The 18,215-nt window shown below is 49.3% G+C and overlaps 1 protein-coding gene across 5 annotated transcripts in view; it reads left to right on the top strand.

Annotated features, from left to right (window-relative positions):
- Window positions 1-18,215, top strand: part of fryl (furry homolog, like) — a 49,590-nt gene that overhangs the window by 4,218 nt on the left and 27,157 nt on the right. For 2 of the 5 annotated variants that reach the window (XM_029254806.1, XM_029254810.1), the window contains exons 2-13: window positions 7,652-7,851; window positions 10,737-10,790; window positions 12,092-12,231; window positions 12,328-12,424; window positions 13,469-13,548; window positions 13,921-14,001; window positions 14,262-14,430; window positions 14,656-14,748; window positions 14,932-15,030; window positions 15,510-15,611; window positions 17,703-17,806; window positions 17,929-18,037. In XM_029254806.1, the coding sequence (XP_029110639.1) occupies window positions 7,652-7,851; window positions 10,737-10,790; window positions 12,092-12,231; window positions 12,328-12,424; window positions 13,469-13,548; window positions 13,921-14,001; window positions 14,262-14,430; window positions 14,656-14,748; window positions 14,932-15,030; window positions 15,510-15,611; window positions 17,703-17,806; window positions 17,929-18,037 (1,328 nt within the window). Of the gene's footprint in view, window positions 1-2,903; window positions 3,276-7,651; window positions 7,852-10,736; window positions 10,791-12,091; window positions 12,232-12,327; window positions 12,425-13,468; window positions 13,549-13,920; window positions 14,002-14,261; window positions 14,431-14,655; window positions 14,749-14,931; window positions 15,031-15,509; window positions 15,612-16,576; window positions 16,622-17,702; window positions 17,807-17,928; window positions 18,038-18,215 lie in introns of those variants that run through there. The other 3 variants (XM_029254808.1, XM_029254807.1, XM_029254809.1) reach the window with 3 other exon arrangements.

Consider the following 18,215-nt stretch of genomic DNA (forward strand, 5'->3'; position numbering starts at 1 on the left):
ACTCACCGCCCAAGATGGGACAGAACTGCACATCCAGCTGCTTTCCCTTTACCATGGTGCTCACCTTCAGCCCCCATGCTAAACCAATGAGGAATTGTAGCCTATAGCAGGCTCCGTTCTACAAATACACACGGATCCCTCAGCGATTGTTTGAGCCGAGTGGCGTAGCCATGTATTTTGGTGTGTCTCAACTCACACCCTGTCACAGACAACCCGTTTAAGGTGAGCAACAGGCATTGTATTGCTTCTTCATATCACTCTTATCACTTAACAAGTGTGATAATGAGAAGCTGCACACTCTGTTTGTAGGTGGGTGGATGTGTGTGTGTTTGCTCAGTGAGTCCAAGGCCAGGTACACGCCAAAGCTGGGGCTGAAGCAAGATGTGCATGTGGTTTTCTGGTAGTGCCCAGCTTCAACTAGGTGTCTCCGTGTGCGTGTGGTCCCACTGGCTCGAGAAGCTTAGGCTGCCAGTGTTCACTTCTTTACATTAGAACATTACACATGAGTTCACAGCTGGCCTGATGTATTTGTACACTTATTACATGGTGCTTTGCCCTTGCAGTTGCGTTGCTTTTTTTTTTTTTTTTTTATATAACTTTGCAGCAGCCTTAAGAAAGACCAACTGTAAGCACCTTATAAAGTATAATTGATACCTGAAATGACTGTCCCTTTGGGGACTAATAAGCTGGTACACAGTAGGTATGTGGCAAATGCAAAAAACAAATTAGGCTAAACACATTAAACATTTTTAAGCAGTCAGCTTTTGTCATTTGTGACAAACAAAGCAAAGGGACTTCAGAAGAGCTCACTGTGTCAAACCATCAATTCCCTGTTGCTTGCATGTCCCATTGCTGTATGTACTTGCCACGTACTATCGGAATGTAAATACAATACACCTGTAGCACACTGTGGCACCCAGCTCGACAAGACAGCAGTTGTTGTCCTGGTTAGAGCAGTCTCCTTGCAGTCAAAGGACCCTCCTGCTGTTGTACCCTTGAGCTTGGTACTTACCCAGAGTTGATACTGTAAAATGACCCAGATGTTTAAATGGGTAAGTCATTGTAAGTAGCTGAACATGTAATGCACTTTGGAAAAACATGTAGCTAAATCGGTAAATTAACAGTAACACGCAGCACTTTTTCGTCATTTCAGTGAAAATGCAGGGAGGGAGTGATGTCACAGCTACCACTGGATGCTGTACCCTGTTCCTTGTCTCCCATCTGTCCCACCTAAGCCTTGTCCACATGAATGATCTTCTTCTCGCTTTCCTTTGCCTTGTACACATGAACATGTGAAACATGTTGTATGTTTCTTACCAATGAGTATCGTTGCTCTCTTACATTTGAGTGCTGGAAAATGAGGTCTTCTCTTTCTGTTCTGTGGAACTAGTCAAGGATGGAGGTCTGAGACTTCTGGTTCTCAAAATTAACCCGTATATTTTTGTGCGTTATTTTGATGAGTGAAATTTATGTAAATCTCTGCTGTAATGTCACAGGTAAAATTCTGTATTATGTACATATAGTGTACGTGTGTGTTTACCATAGGTGTAGGCAAACAGTGTGCGTCTTCACAGTAGCATGCCCATGGTGGGTTTGTATGTGTATCTGTGTGCGTATGTGTTTGTAGTGGCTTGCGCACAATGTATTTGTGTGATATTTTTTTTTTTTAAGGACAGAAATGCACATCCAGCCTGCAAAAAGGACACACTGTGCCTTGTCCAGGCACTCTGCCTCTAGGAGTTCCAATAGGCCTTTATCACTCCTGTTACTCTGGCTTTTCTGCCATCTTACACCAAAGCAGGAGGCTATGCTTGTCTGACTGACTGTAGTCATCTTGCTCACCGCGGTACAGTACCCGACTCTGCTGCAGCTGCCAGCATTCTTCTCCTGCATCTGCATAGCTGGGTAAAAAGTGCAGCCATCGCCATTTCCACGTTGTCTGGGAACTGCCGCAATGTCGGTAGGCATGTCCAGGTGTGAGCCAAGTGTGAGCCCCATGCAGGGTCTCCCTGCATCTCAACACTTACTTCTGGAAAGGCATTAAATCCAAGTGAATCACTTAGCCCAAAGATACACCACTTAGGTGTAGTTTACTCCTTGTCTTTGAGTCAATCAGTTCCCCGAGCTTAGAAGCGCAACTGGAGGCTAAAGCTGGGTCACTGGAGTAACTCCCAGGAGTACTGGTGGAGTAAAGTGGTTTAATGAGGCCCACAGTAGCACTTCTAACTGTGCTGGGGGTACAGGTGGAGTAAGATGTGTCCTGCAGACCGATCACGTTGAATCATGTTACTTCGGCCTCTGAACCCAAATAGAACAGGTTTATTTTCCAGGCAAATTGTGGTGTGCGCTGCAGTCACATCTCAGTGGAATGGTCAGGGCCTAGAGTCCTGAGGAGTGTTGTTCAGTTGGGCAGCCTGAGTGAGGCCTGGTTTACTGCTCTATGGCTAGGAGTGTGAAGTTTCCCCCTTCACTCAGCAGTCTACTGTCTCTCGCTCAGTGTGCCTCTCTTCTATTGTCCAACAGCTCCATGCCATGTTCCTGTGTTGCCACAGGCGCAGGACGTGTCAGGGCTCATCGCAGAAGTGGTGCTGAGGTGTGGGGTGGCGGGGAGGGCTCCCCGAAGTAGAGCGGTGCATGCTGATGATGTCATTTCTTGGTCCCAACAAGAAGTCCCTCTCTTTTCTAGGGCAACTTGGATGCTGTGTTTACTGCCCGCCTCTCAGTATGCTGGCGTGTGCGTGCGTGCGTGCGTGTGCGTGGTTGGCCGGCCGTCGCCAGCCCTCTCCTACCACTGAGCAAGTGAGAGAAAGAACTGATGGAGAGAGAGAGGCGCGATGAGGAGGGAGGGGGGCAGGGGCGGAGGGAGGGTGGAATAGCTGAGCCACGGAGCAGGCGCCAGGGCTGCACACAGGAAGCAGAGTGCAGAGGCAGAGGGAGTCCGCCCCTTCTCCGGCCTTCCCGCACACCGCGTTTCCGCTGCTCCCATCACAGCTCGTCACTGTCCTCCTCTCCTCCTGCCGTCCCGCAGCTCCTCCGAGCCCGTGTGTGTCTGTGTGCCTGCGTGTGTCTGTGTGCGCTATCACCAGCATGTGTTGCACACACATCCCGTCCAGGAAGGGCTGAAAGTTTGCCTTGCTGTGCGTCACGCTGCGGGTGCACGGAGGACCCCTGCATCGGGACCCCTGCGTGAACTTGCACCACCATGCTGAACCTCCAGGACTCTGTCTTCTTTGAGATCAGCATCAAATCACTGTTGAAGTCCTGGAGCAGCAGCTGTGAGTATGCCAGTGTGCTCTGGGGGAGGCAGTGCTGGCCTGGGGGAGGGAAGAGGGTGGTGTGGTGTCCGATGCCGTCGCAAATTAGCTCTCCGGTTATCCTGCTCTGTGCGCAGTGTGAGGCTCGGGAACGACGGGCCCAGGAAAGCTGGCCTGGTGTGAGGCGGCATCCTGTGGGCCGAGGTGCCTACGCCATCATGGTGCTGCTGCCAGAGGACACACCTCGGTGTTACGCTTCTCTGTAGCACACAGTAATGAAGGATGTCATGGAGTGATGAGCAGGAGCACAGTGGGAGACAACATTGTCGGGGGTGCTCACTAATAGAAGTTTTGAGCAGGTGCTGCCTAATAGAAAGTCTAATGGGTGTTCACCTATGAGAGTGGAGGTGAGCGGATGCCGACCAATGGGAGACACTGTGCAATAATTGGATGCTGAGTAATTGGGGAAGTCCATGTCAGGATTCTGACCAGTGGGAGACATCGTAAGGGGAGAGCTCATAATGGGGTGCGGACCAATGGGAGACGAGGAGAAGGGTTTGGGAGCGGCACGAGGCTGTAACGTGAGCACTGTCCAGCCCACATGCTCTGTCCTCTGCTGGGCTCGTCCTGCCTCCCCAGGGACAGGTGATGCTTCCTCTCATTGATCGTCCCCTTATTGATCTGGTCCATTTGTGTCCCCCGAGCTCTCTGCATATCACTGTACTTGGACTGCAGCGTTCAGCACTCTACAGTACCAGCATGTGGCTGGTGTGCGGTGCAGTGCAGTACAGCTGTGAGGGAGAGTGTAAGGTTGTGGCCTTATTGGCTCCATGCAGTGTGTTGTCGTGGTGCACCCAGAGGGCCATGTGGATGTTACGGTAATGCTCAGAGCCAGATTGGAGGCCAGATAAATATTCCCCTCTGCATGAACATTTGCACTAGGCATTATTGTTGCTAATGCCACATGTGTGCTGCACCAACAGACGATGGTCTGGAATGGGAATGGTACACAGTAGGACCTGCTTCCCACCAGGGACTCTGTAGCATTTGGCAGAGGTAGAGGAAGAGTAGAATAGTCACCCAGCTCCAGTGCATTGTTCCAGGTGATGGAATGGGACTGACAGTGGATGGCTGACTTCGGAAGGCAACGTGGATGCATAGATGGGTTAATGAAGCCACTGTGAATGAGTTGGTCACAAGTGGACAGGTTATAGACAGACACTGGTTGGGTATGTCATCTGTGGATGGGTTAGGTAGAATATCTCCCAAAGTGAATCAAAATTTCATATGAGCGCCTTAATTTCGGTGCACATCTTCAACAAGTAAGATTAAAAGTCAAGAGAATGCTAACAAAATGGTGAGAAGGCGATGCCATTGCTTCCTTCTGTTCTCTAGGAACACAGCAATGGTTGCTTGTGAGCACCATCAGCATCGAGCTTTGATTTTGTCTACCAATGTCTACACACCCATACAGCGCATGTCATTTACTCACTTGTTTTAGGGCACTTTGTCAGGATTTTCGAGAAGGGGAGAAGCATGGAGCCAGGGTGTGGATGCTGCAGCTGTTGAGGAGGTAGCTGATAGAGAGAGTGAGGGTGTGTGTTTAAAGAGCACCAGACCCCACCCTGAGCAGAGTGCCACCCCTCACTTTACAGCAGCATGCCTCACTTGGAGCTCTTTTCAACATACTCGTGTGCCAGCACCCGTGTCCTGTGACCCTGAGCATCATGCATTCCAGGCTCTTCCTTCCTTTCAGCGGAGGACAGTCCATGCACTCATTCCACTATGCTCCCTCTTGCTTTCTTGCACTGTGTTTGTGTGTGTGTGTTGGTGTGCTGGAGACTGTATACTGACAAACAAAAATGTCCTCTAAGGTTGAACGTCCTGCTCCAGGCACACCCTGTTGACCTCAGATTCATAACTGGCCCTGCAGCGTATGGGAGGCACTGTGGATAAGGTGGGATGGTGTTTTACTGTGAAGTAACACTGTTTACTCAGTGGATGCTTTAAACCATGACTGGGCACCTTGGTTAATCACTGTGTTCCTCTCTAGCTGCAGTTTCCTATCAGTGGATGTGGATGAGTGGTAGTGCTTTCATGTCCCCCTCCTGGGGGGCAGCAGTGGGTCATTGCTGTCAGGTAGCAGTGTAGCAAAAGCTATAGGACAGTAATGTCTCCCTTCTTTGCTGTGTGTCCAGGATACATGGTGGGTCTTCCTTAGACACCCTGTCAGTGGTAATATTGTTGGGGGCAAGAAGCCCTATGGCTTTGTAGTAGACACATGCACATACAAACACTTCACTGATCATGAGGGGACTTCCGTAAGGTCACAGCCGGGGGGAGTAAACGGGCCGGACAAATGAGTGTTGTGACCACAGGGTGGGTAGCATGACATCACATGTTGTGTCCATGCCAGCAGGCAAAATGGCGTGGGAAACGCCTTGGGGCCTAGAGCAGTCAGCACAGTATCTGGACCATAAATCCATCGTCCAGCCGTGACGCATGTGGTGCCACAGCCCCTGCAGCCCTGTTAACAAGCACAACAGACTCACCCCTGCACCACTGGGGATCTGCACTTAAGGCGACCAGAGCGCCTTATGAAGGCTGATGGCTGAGCCGAGTACACCTGTAAAGTGCCGCTCTTCCGTCCCGGCAGCTGCCGCAGCCCCCAGCGAGATGGAGCATATCGTGAATCGGCAGCAGGACCACAAAGATGTACCGCAATCGCTGTGAACAGTGTTTTGTGGGGTGTTTTTTTTTTTTTTTTTTTTTTTAGTTTTTTTTTTTTTTTTTTAAAACTCCTTGCAGCAAAGTACACAAAAGTGACATTAACAGAACCATGAGATAAGAGCAAAAAGCCCTCACAGTGGGCTGTCTCATAGGTCCAACTTGGTCTCCGCTGGACAAAATGCAGGACCACGATGAGACCCGTCCCTTACTGTTTGCATCCGCTCGCTGCTGCATTGCAGTCTCCCTCCGCCTCCATGTGCGCTGGACGACACAGCCGTGTATGTGAGGGCAGTGACAAAGCACTGTGCGTGCGCGCATGTCAGTGAGCGGTACCATCATCTGGGCCTAAAGGGCCCCAGCCAGTGTTCACCAACTGCTCTGTCAGCCTCAGGTTCTATCATGCTGTGCACTGCACTGCACTGCACTGCTCTGCTCTCGCAGCGCGGGACACTCTGACTTTGTAGGCCTGACCTTATGGGGCTCATCAGGTGATCAACAGTCTGGGCTCACTTCTGCTTTATTCCGATCGTGTCACACCACAGGCCAGTACCGGGCCCCTGTCTGTTTTACCACAGTGTGTCTGGCCTTTGGGGAAACCTGGCAGTGATGTGACCTGTGTCGCACTCATAATCAGTTTAATGAGGCCTGTGTGGTGTCCTTTTTCACTCAGTGATTACTACAGCAGCAGTCACATGTGCTGTCCCATGAACAGCAGAAGAGGGGTGTGTGTGTGGGGGAGAGAGAGTGAAAGACACTGCATGTGTTCTGTGTTTCAATTCTGACTGTGACCTCCTTGTGCTTCTGTCCTGCTGCTGTCTACAGTATGTCAGCATCCTCCTGCTGTCCTGCAGTGGTCACAAAGAGGGCGGCGGATGCTTTGCATTCCGCACCCCAGCCCCCACCCTGTTGCTGAGTGGAAAAGTACAAACAATGTTTGGTTTCTCGCATTTCAACGAAGAAGTTGGAGCAGTGTAGGCCGGGCAGCCGGGGGAGGGACACGCACCGAGACTGCAGATTGGCTGGCTGGGCATAACCAGAGGGAGGGGGGAGGCCAGCCACTGGCCCATGAAAACTGCCTTTGTGATGTCAGGGGGTTTGTGTAACATGGTAAACAAAGGGGCGGGGGGTGTTCCAGGGGACCCCTGTGTAGTTGGAGCTGTCCCCTTCCTGAATGTGGGACCTGCTGGACCACAGGAGATGTAGAGGCCTGCAGGCCCCCCTCTGTGACTCGCTGCTCCCTCTCTTTCGTATCCAGGCTCAGAGGTCACAAAGCTCTTGGGTTGTGTGCGTGCGCGCGCTCAGCTGCATGCAAACACAGTGGCCCAACGAGGAGTAAACAAATGCTGGAGGCAAAGGTGTAGCCATGGAAAAAGTGAGCAGACAACCTTGGGAGCCACAGTATGTTTACTCACACTTCACTTCCTGGTTTTTCCATCGTGGTGAGGGGGGGTCCTCACTACTACTCATCCTGTCACTCCCCTCTGAGCCTGAGGGGTTGTTGTTGGGGTGTCTGTTATCAAAGACATGGGGATGCTGAAGCCGTTTGAGTCCTACTGCTGAGCCGTAGTTGTTTCACCACCATGCTGCTTCTGTGTGGTCTCACAGTGTCCTCCTTCCCTGTCTGTCTGTCTCTCTCTCTCTGCCCCCCCTCCCCAAATGACCCACAGCCTCAGCCCCGGTCAGCACCGTGAGTAGACGACGTCTCCCTGCCGGCCACCCCTCACCCTGGGGAAAGCCCAGCGTGGCCATGTCGAGTATCACGATCGACCCCGAGCTCAAGCCTGGCGAGTATGTCATCAAGAGCCTATTTGCCGAGTTTGCTGTACAAGCCGAAAAGAAGATCGAGGTGGTGATGGCTGAGCCTCTGGTGAGTCTGCACAGTCCATTCTGATTATTCTCATTAGTTACTGTAACTGTGGACAGTTGTGGTGATGTGAAGTGATGAATCCTGGGGCATGGAGAAGACCGTCTTTTGCCCAGAGTGCTGATCCTTGCCTTCTGGTCGTCAGTGTTTGGGTCTTTTTGCCCCAATGAGGCTCCCCGTGCTGAGGGAGGACAAAGCTCTTCGTGTGGTGTCTCCACAACAGTTCTACGGTGCTGCAGCGCCGTACGGCGCTAATGGCTGCAGCAAGAGCACTTCGGCCCACTCTCGTCTTGTATGAACGGTAATGTGGACGTTTCCTCTATTCAGTGCTCTTCCAAACACTGAAAGATGTGACTGCGTGAGTTGAGGAGTCAAAGCAGCGGCACAGATGACTCTTTCAGCCCTTCTTGGGTTATTCTCCCAGTGCAATTTGACTGGGTGCACACATCATGACGAGCACGTACTTAATGTGTCAATTTTTGGGAGGACGCTCACAACAAAGGTTGCAGGAAGCGCCTTCCTCCCGAGCGCAGGTTGAGTTACAGGTGTCAGTGCCTCTGCTCGGTGGAGGGTGCGGGGCGTCGTGGGGCAGGTGAAGCCACATCGAAGATGGTACCGTTCCTCACGCTGTCGGTCATCATTCTCGGGCAGCTCCGTCTCAGGCCCATTTTTTTTCCACAAAGCCAGTGATCAGCAGTGCACACGCCTCTTATTTTGCTTCCTTTGTTCAGAAACAACAGCCAATCAGAACGCAGCATAGCCACTGTCCTGTGGGGCTGTAAAGAACAAGGAACTGCTGTTCCATAGTCCAGACGAACAGCATCAGCGACATCCCTTTGTTTGCTGGTCCTGCGTTTTGTCTTGTGACCACTTGCACGAAGAACACTGGCACTGGTGCTGCTGGTCTACCTCAGCGACCCCACACACCGTTGTAGAGGCCTTTTCCATGCAGTGCTTGTCTGGTTTTGGAGGGACCTACATGGCCTTTTTCCTGCAGGTCGCTCATTTGTTGCAGTTTGCATATGGGAATTTGACTGATGTGGTGTTTCAAGGTGATATTTCCATTGCGTTTAACTACATTGAGTCCTTTCACATGCAAAAGAGGGATGGACTTCGAAAACTGTCCAACTCTTTGGATATTTTGCCCTTTCATCTTTCAGCGTTGACCGGGTACTTATGGACGCTGTGCAGTTCCCTCATTGTGAGCATGTTTTTCTTTCTTTCTTCTTTCACTTTATGCTAGTTTGTTCTTAAGCTTTAACTTTCTCTGGGGCCATGATGAAATCAAAATCGATTAGAAGAAAAAAAAAACGTGCACATCTGAGGTCCCATAAGGTTATAATAGAGTTGAAAAATCTTGATTGGTTAACAGGACGTAGCAGACGTAAGCAGCCATAGTGCATCTTCCCACAACGTGTATCCTATATAAACAAAGCGATTGCTCTGTCAGGCTTATAACAGTACAGTACATAATTCTCAGTGGCAACAGTACAGTATTATGTGTATTATTTAGCCTTTTTATTACATAGCTGTATACAGTAGTACAGTACTGTATTAGTTGAAATACAGTACAGAATCTTGGATAGGTACAGTATACCATAGTAGGCTTGTATAACATATATATGATGTTTGTACAACGTCCAAATCACCTCACATCCTATGGGACAGAACGTATCTTGGATGTTAAGTGACAGGTGACTGTATGTATGAACTGGGGTGGCATCTCTTCCCAGCGTCCTTGGCATATGCACACAGCTGCGTGCATGCGTTCAGCTGCTGGCATGAGCAACCGAACTGAGTGTGACTGATCTGGCCAAAAAGTGCAGATAGGAGTCTTTACAGCATTTGCACAGCGGAGAAGTGAGAGTTTGCAGTGGGGCACAGTGTGATACAGTGCCAACAGTCATCTAGGAAACAAGACAATCCTACCCCTCCGTTTCCCGCTCATCCACTGGACCACATTGACGGATGGTTCTGAAAAAATTCTCGTACTCATTGAAACTCTTTGCTAATCGGGACTGAACAGCTGCTTCCTGGGCTTCTCAGAGCTTTCTGCAGCCTTCCTTGTCTCAGCAAGGCAGTTGCTGTCTCCATGATGACTGAACCTTTACAGCTCTCCAACATTTGGTATTTCTCCAGCAGGCAGCGGGACCCGCAAACACGACACAATTGTTGCTTGCTTGGTGCACCGCAGCTTGACAAGGTGCCCTCTGTTAGGGCCACGTTCGCTCTCTGAGCTCCACAGTTTTAGTGTAACAAGTTGTGAGGGTTCTGTCCTGGGCGGTGCAGGTACTGAGGTGCTGCCCATCTCTGCTGTGAAATGATGGGAGAGGTGGAGTCCTGTTGAGTAGCGCTGTCCCCTCTGAGCCTGTGTTGGGACAGATGGGTCTTGTTGGAATAAAGTACCACAGTGGACCCTGATTCTTGATTGATTCTTCTTTGTACCTCTGGAAGCCCTTTCCTGCCCCCCTTCAGTGGCCTTCAAGAAGCAGCATCCTGTCACTTGCCAGCTCATCCTCACACCCTGACTTCTCTCCACTCTTCAAAAGCAGAGAAAAACCCTTCTTTACATTTGCTTGTTGATGTCAGTTTCACAGATGCTCTTTCAAATGATGCTTCTCCTGGGAATACTAAAGCTTTCAGCGTTGTTTGTGCTAAAATGTTCTGGGATGCTCGGGAAAGATGGCCGTGTTTACTCTGCATCCCAGAGGGTAAAATGTAAGTGACCAGTTCTGGGGCCAATGACCTTGTTATGAGTACCTGTTGGAGGGACGTTTTGAAAATACTCTTATTGTGAAACATGTGAAGACGCAGCCTCTCTAAGGAGTACAAGCCATTGTTCTGCGTTTCCCTTTGCCTTGCTCACCTGCTCCCTTCTCTTTGTCCAGGAGAAGCCACTGTCCCGCTCTCTCCAGAGGGGAGAAGATCCACAGTTTGATCAGGTGGGTCTGCTGTCCCTGTCATCTTTCGGTCATAGACGATATGATAATGTAACAACCCGTGTTACTGGTTTTTAGGTGGGAAGATGTCTGAACCGCTTATCCCATACAGGGTCGTGGGGAGCCAGAGCCTAACCTGGCAACACAGGGAGTAAGGCTGGAGGGGGAGGGGACACACCCAGGACGGGATGCCGGTGTGGGAAGATGTGCTTAATGTAAATAGTTGAATCAGAATGAGCTTTATTGCCAAGTATGTTCACACATACAAGGAATTTGTCTTGGTGACAGAGACTTCCACAGCACAGACAGAATGACAGTGACAAGACAGATTTATGGGTAAATTGTAAATAACATGTTAAACCACTGGGGGAAATGATGGGGTGACTGTATTTGCCAGTGTGTTGGAAGAGAGCCTGGGGGCACTAAGCAGGCTGGGAAGGCTGGCTAGAAGCACAGGTCCTGGAGGAAATGGGGTCCTTGAACCGAGAGCATTATTTCCTTGGCCGGTGTTTGAATAAAACGTTTGAGATGAACGCTGCCTCTGCGTCCTCCTTCGCCCCATGCAAACTCACGGCACTGCGCGCCGCAATATTTATATCTGTCCTCACTGTCCCACCTGGCCATTCTGTGTGTGTGCATGCGTGTGCGAGACAGCTGGTTGCGTAGCGGTTAGAGCTACTGCTTTTGAACCCAAAGGTCGTAGGTTTGATTCCCAGGTTAAAGGGTACGTACCCTTTACAATGACTTGTCCCAGTAAAGTGACCCAGCTATATATAAATGGGTAAATAATTGTAATCACCTTAACGTGGTCAGTCACTTTGGAAGAAAGCGCAGCTAAATGTGTGTGCACGCAGCTACAGCTACAGCCAGCCCTACGGAGAGTGTTACGGCCAAGTGGGTTTAGGACTGCAGTGTCATCCTCAGCACTAAATTGGCACATGCTGGTCTGTGTCAGCAGCTGGACAGAAGGGCACTGAGCTGTTACATAATTCACTGACACCTTCCATCTCTCTCTCCCTCTCTCTCACACACACACACATACTCATTCACTCTGTACAGTTGCTCTCTGGAATGAGTTGTCTGTCATGGGATACCTCTCATCATTGTCATTTAGTCACTGTTTTCCAATTATTGATTACCTCTCTGTCATACTCATCACTCAGTGTTACCCCCTGCTGTACAGAAAGAGAGAGAGAGTCTGTTTATCTGTCACAACTTCCCGAAAACACGTTGAACTGTGATGATTCTTGCGCGTGTTTGAGAAGAGAAAGCGTGTCAGCCCTGTGTTCGCTGCTCTCTTGCAGCTGATAAGCTCTATGAGCTCCATAGCAGAACACTGTTTGCCGTCGCTGCTGCGCACGCTCTTCGACTGGTATCGGCGCCAGAGCGGCACCGAGGATGAGTCCTATGAGTACAGGCCCCGCTCCAGCACCAAGTCCAAAGGGTGAGTGCAGCGGTGTCTGCCCTGCCTCCACATCAAACCCCCCCCCCCCCCCCCACCACTTCCTTACATGCTCTTTTCTCTGTCTCTGTCCATCAGTGATGAGCAGCATCGGGACAAAGACTACCTACTGGAACGAAGGGACTTGGCCATAGATTTCATTTTTTGTTTAGTTTCTGTGGAGGTTTTGAAACAGGTGAGTGAGTCAGTGAGACACACTGGGAGAGTGTGTGCTCTCCTCGTGGGGCTCCTCCATCGTGCTGCAGGCCTCCACGCACTGGCTGTATACCTCCATGGTCCAGGCTGCAGTCCTACAGCCAGTGTCCAGCAGAGGTTGCACAGATTCTCAGTTCCTGTCCAGCAGTCCTAGGGAAAAGCCCAGACGCACCATTGCAATGGATGTGGTAAATGAGGTAGTTAATTACACACTGAGACAGACTTCTCATTTTCACACCAAAAATGGATGTTTTCATTCCTTTTGACATTTTTCGTAACTGCATGAACAACAGTTGCCAGAGCCAGATTAACATTTTTCTTAGTTGCACAGAAGAATGAAGAATTATCTACTGTCACTGAGTCAGAGTGAAACAGAACTATGCCAAAAGAAACAATTAAAAATAGTAATGGAGTGTACCATAGTCCATCACTCTTATTGTATATTCAGTAGCTTGAGTGTAGCTTCAGAATCGCTAAAAAATTTGCTGGTTAAAAATACGTTTAATTTGCCAAAAGTAAAAAGGATTCAACCAGTGTGATCACCAGGCTAACATCTGTGATTGGTATTAAATCAAGATGCTGGTAGTGTAGTAGTTAGAGCTGCTGCCCTTGGACCCCAAGGTCACAGGTTTGAGCCTCATTCCAGCTGTAGTACCCTTGAGTGAGGTTCTTAACCTAAATTTCTCCTGTAATAGTTACCCAGCTGTACAGTTGGGTGATGTAGATTCACGTCACATTGGAGAAAAGCATCAGATAAATGTAAATGTATATCGTTGTCTTTATATCACGGGAACCGGAAAGACCAAGAGTTATCTTAGGATCCTGGTCCCTGAGCGTAAAATCTGGTAAACATGCCCTCCATTCCCATGGCAATTGCTGCTTCAGTATCTCTGTGTCCAGCTAGCATGTGGATGCCTAGCGCATGACAGGCAGCAAGCTCCAGGGGGGCAGTGTGACTGGTGCGAGCTGGGCTAGGGACACTCCCTCTGGTCATCAGCACTCTGATTAAATGTTTACTTGGCAGATTCCTCTCCATCCAGTGCCAGACACTTTAATACATGAAGTACTCAACCTGGCTTTCAAGCACTTTAAACACAAGGAAGGGTGAGTCCGTTTTTGCCTATGCATGCACTTGCGCTCACACACACACCTTCCGCATAGCTAGCATTAGAACTGTACTTTGCATAGAACTCTGGCTTTCATTGCTTTCACTATCATTGCATGTGTTTGGATGAGTTTGTGTGTGTGTGTGTGTGTGTGTGTGTGTGTGTGTGTGTGTGTGTGTGTGTGTCACTGACATCTTAATGAGGTTTTTTGGTTGATGAGACACATTTCTCCAGCCTATTTTTTCTTTATGCACAATTTCTTCCACATGTCAAATTTAAAGGTGAGCTCAGTGAGAGCTGCTGTCAGAAACCTTTCACAGACACGCATGTAAAGGCAGGTGCGCTAACTGTACATCTCTGTTTTGCACAGGTACTCTGGGCCAAACACGGGCAATGTCCATATCATCGCTGACCTCTACGCAGAGGTCATAGGAGTTCTCACACAATCAAAGTAATCTGGCATTTTCACTGCTTTCAATAGTCCCTGTAACAGTCTTTCCATGCCCCACCTCTGCCAGGTGTGGGCTGTGCTCAGGTGCACAGGCCATTCATGGGTTGGTGGACTGTGTGACAAAACCAGTCCAAGCTGGGTTTTCTGTGTCCACCTCTTATGTTTATCCCTTTTTAATAGCTGTATTGTTTCAGCAAATTTTGAGGGAAATGCATTGGTCAAGGAACTCCAGGTGATGCAAAATCTCCTCTTACATGCAGGTTCCAAGCAGTGAGGAAAAAGTTCATGACAGAGTTGAAGGAGCTGCGACAGAAGGAGCAGAGTCCACACGTGATCCAGAGCATTATCAGCCTCATCATGGGCATGAAGTTCTTCCGAGTGAAGATGTATCCCGTGGAGGACTTTGAGGCCTCCTTCCAGTTCATGCAGGTCAGCTCAACCTTGGCTGCTGCTGCGTTGCTCTGGAAGCCAGGATCATGTTGGACTTCAAAGGGCTCTTGTGCACCACCACTAGGCAGTGGCATTCTGCTTGCTGGAACATGAGTAGGGTGTTTTGAGTCCACTTGTGGTGTGTTTGTGGTTCTCGGTAGTGTTTACAGGACTCTGGATGGGCATGCTTTCAGTCATCATTTGGATGTGTCCCTCTCTCTCCAGGAATGTGCGCAGTACTTCCTCGAGGTCAAAGACAAGGACATCAAACACGCACTGGCTGGTCTCTTTGTGGAGATTCTCATTCCTGTGGCTGCTGTGAGTATGGTACCATGGATACCAAACTCTGTAGTTACCGTGGTAAGCAGGACCACTGCACACAGACTGTATGACATGACTCCTCTTTTGGGGAGGAAAACCTGATAAATGCTCTGAGAGCATCTCTTATTTCTGTACCCACCTGAGCTACATCTTAGTTCTCCTTCCCTTTGTCACCATCAGGCGGTGAAGAATGAGGTCAACGTGCCATGTCTGAAGAGCTTTGTGGAGATGCTCTACCAGACAACTTTTGACCTGAGTTCTAGAAAGAAACATTCTCTGGTACCCAGTCTACTTTTCTTTGTGTGTCACATTTGTCTTCATTTTCTGTAGAACATTTGACACTGCTCACAGTTATGAACTTTTGCCCATTTATTTCTTCTGCATGTTTGGTGATATGGTGCAGCATTCCTCCAGACATGCAGTCCGTGGACCTTGTTTCCTCTATTTCCCAGTGTTCCTTTGAATTCACTGCTCAGAAGAGTGACAGCACAGCAGAGTTTATTATTTACCGCACACCATTATGGGGGTATTGTCTGGCAGTGGCTGGCCATGCTTCTTTCAACTCATAGCTCTGGGAACAACCTGGGATGCTGTCCATTGGGTGCAAGCACCCTCTTTCCCCGCCTGGCTGCCAGGCAGCCCTGCACAGGGTCAGCTCTTTGTGGCTTTGCGGTTTAGTCCTTCCGCTCTCCGTTTTCTTTGCACACCCTCGCTCATGGAAGGCCTTCTCTCTCACACACGCCCCTTTTACCTCGTAGGCCTTGTACCCGCTGGTCACCTGCTTGCTGTGCGTCAGCCAGAAGCAGTTCTTCATCAACAACTGGCACATCTTCCTGCAGAACTGCCTCTCCCACCTGAAGGTAAAGTTAGGAAAGTGCGGGCTATGAATATGCTGTGTGTGTCTTATGGGACAGACAATACAGTAACACTGGTGTGGTCATTGTCCTGTAGCTGCACTGATATGGTACTCTTTGCTGGACTAGCAGGCTAATGTGGTGTAGGTGAGTGCAATGCATTGCTAGCCCGTGGTACAGGGTGTGGTTCTGGGTGCGGAGACTTACTGTCTGTTCCTCTGTTGCTTGAAACTCCTGTCACATCACGTTTTTCCTGGAATACTAAGGACTCAATAACTAGTGAAAGGCCAATCAGTTATCAGATGTGAATCATGTTCTCCTCATGCTGTGTGGTGGTGTGTGGCATGATCTAGTGGTGTGATTTGTGCTGTGTGGTACTCTGTGATTTTGGTTTCCCTGCAAAAAGCTGATTTCCAGGGCTTTTATCAGTAATGATCACATGATTGACCTCTTTGATTTTTGCATTTGACCTCCATGACTTCAGAACGCACTGAGTAGAGGGCATGAAGGATGACCTTCCTGACTGGAGGCAGTCATCTAGGGAGGAATAAGTCAGAGCGTTGCTGCTTTGTGAGGCTAGTGGTGCCAAGGAGAAAACTTTCTTCTGCGTCTTTCCCTACTTTAGCAACCCTGGCTGAATTCTTCTTGCTTGCTGTGTTCCTGTCACTCTGTGTTTGATTGGAGGATCTCTCCTTGTCCTCTTTTCATCCCCCTTCTGTTCAGTTGCTCTCTGCTTAATCTGGACATGACAAGCACACCCTGAACCGCTGGTTGGCTGGGCCTCGGGCGTTCCTTAGTTCGTTTACTCATGCCCAAGTGTTTTGTTTTATTTTTTAATTTTATTTATTTAGTTATTTTGCTATGGCTCTGTTCTAACCTGCATGTTGCCCAACATCCTCATGTTCTTTTGTGTTTCCTGTTGTTTTTTGTTTGTCTTCTCCTTTCTCCCTTCTCACATTCACTTGCCCTAGATGCCATCTAACAACAGTATCAGAAAGCAGATAGAGACGCTGCAGGTGAGTCTTCTCGTTGCTCCACCAGGGCAACATGCCCAGTCCTGTGTGGGGTGTGGTGAGGCAATGCTCTTCTCTGAGCAGGATTGTTGCTGGTATGTGTGTGCGTGCCATGGGAGGAGTCTTGCAAACCATGCCCTTTCTCTTGCCACTTGCTGCTCATATGTGGGTCCTTACCTTTGCCTCAAATGAACGAAGGGGTGTTGGGTGTGTTGAGGACTTGCTGTGTGGGGCACGTTGTAGACCAAAGGGTCTCGCAGTGCAGTGATAGACACCAGGACTGTGGAGGTGTTACTTGAAAGTAGATGGCAGTGCTTGGTGCAGGTGACTGAATGTTGGTGAGACAGAAGACAAGTGGCAATATGTAGAACAGCAGTGAGATGAGGGCATAAGGCTGTGTTTTTCTCCTGAAGGGTCTGGTCACTCATTAGTTCAACACCTGTTACTTTTCAGCAGCAAATACAGTAAATTGAGTGTATTTCATAAGGAGTTGCGTGCTTCCGTTATCCACATAACGCAACTTTAGCATCTTGTCAATGAGTTTGAATTTTGTGTCTTTGTGGAATGGCATTCATTGAGACAACAACAAATGGGGTATTGCAGAAATTTTTTCTGGGCGAACTGTAGTGCTCCTGCTGTTCTTTTTCAGGGGAACTTGCAGAGGCCTGTTGGTGATTCAATGTGACACCCCTTGAGGGCTGCAGCTGTCTGCAGTTTGTCATTCAGTAGTAGTCCTTATCTTTGTGTGTCTCTGTGTCAATCCAGTGTCCTCTCTTGAGCATATAAAACCCATTTATGGGCGCCTGAGCCGTGTTATGACATCTACAGGGGAAATATGCAGCAAGCGTATAACACTCAGTGTGTATGGCCTTTGAGACACTCTGATTCAGCATTTAACCTGTGCTAGTAGTGTTTTTGGGTGCTACTCCAGGTGTGTTTGAGTGTGCTGCTTCTGTCATGCAACTGTAGTGTCAACCATTCAATCCTCTGCTATGGCTAGTCTGTGACTTGCTGCGCAGGGGGTCTGTTCTGCTGGCCTCCAGTGATGGAGTGTGTCGGTGTGTGTGCATGCACTCTCCTGCAGAACAAGGACCCCAAAATGTCACGTGTGGCTCTGGAGTCGCTTTACCGCCTGCTGTGGGTCTACATCATCCGCATCAAGTGCGAGAGCAACACGGTCACTCAGAGGTATGTGCACTTCCCTCTGTAACGGGGGATTCTTGTCCTCAAGGGCCAGAGTCCTGCGGGATTGTGGGAAGATGCTTTGATGAGCTCAACATGAGGGTCTCCTGGCTTTCTCTGTCCCTCAGCCGCCTCCTCAGCATTGTCTCAGCACTCTTCCCAAAAGGCTCCCGGAGCGTCGTTCCCCGAGACACACCTCTCAATATCTTCGTCAAGATTATCCAGTTTATTGCTCAGGTGAGTGAGCGCTGTTAGGTTGCTGCCCCCGGTGCTGCCATGATGTGCCTCTGTTAGCTGTGCCCATCTTTGTCACCTCACTGCTGTTGGTTCCTTTTGTGTTTGGTAAAAGACCTTTGTTCCAGGTGCAGAAATGAGACTGGCTCCTCCTGTGATTATAACCCATAACCCTCCTTGT

Source organism: Scleropages formosus, chromosome 9 (assembly GCF_900964775.1).
Source record: "Scleropages formosus chromosome 9, fSclFor1.1, whole genome shotgun sequence".
NCBI lineage: Eukaryota > Metazoa > Chordata > Actinopteri > Osteoglossiformes > Osteoglossidae > Scleropages > Scleropages formosus.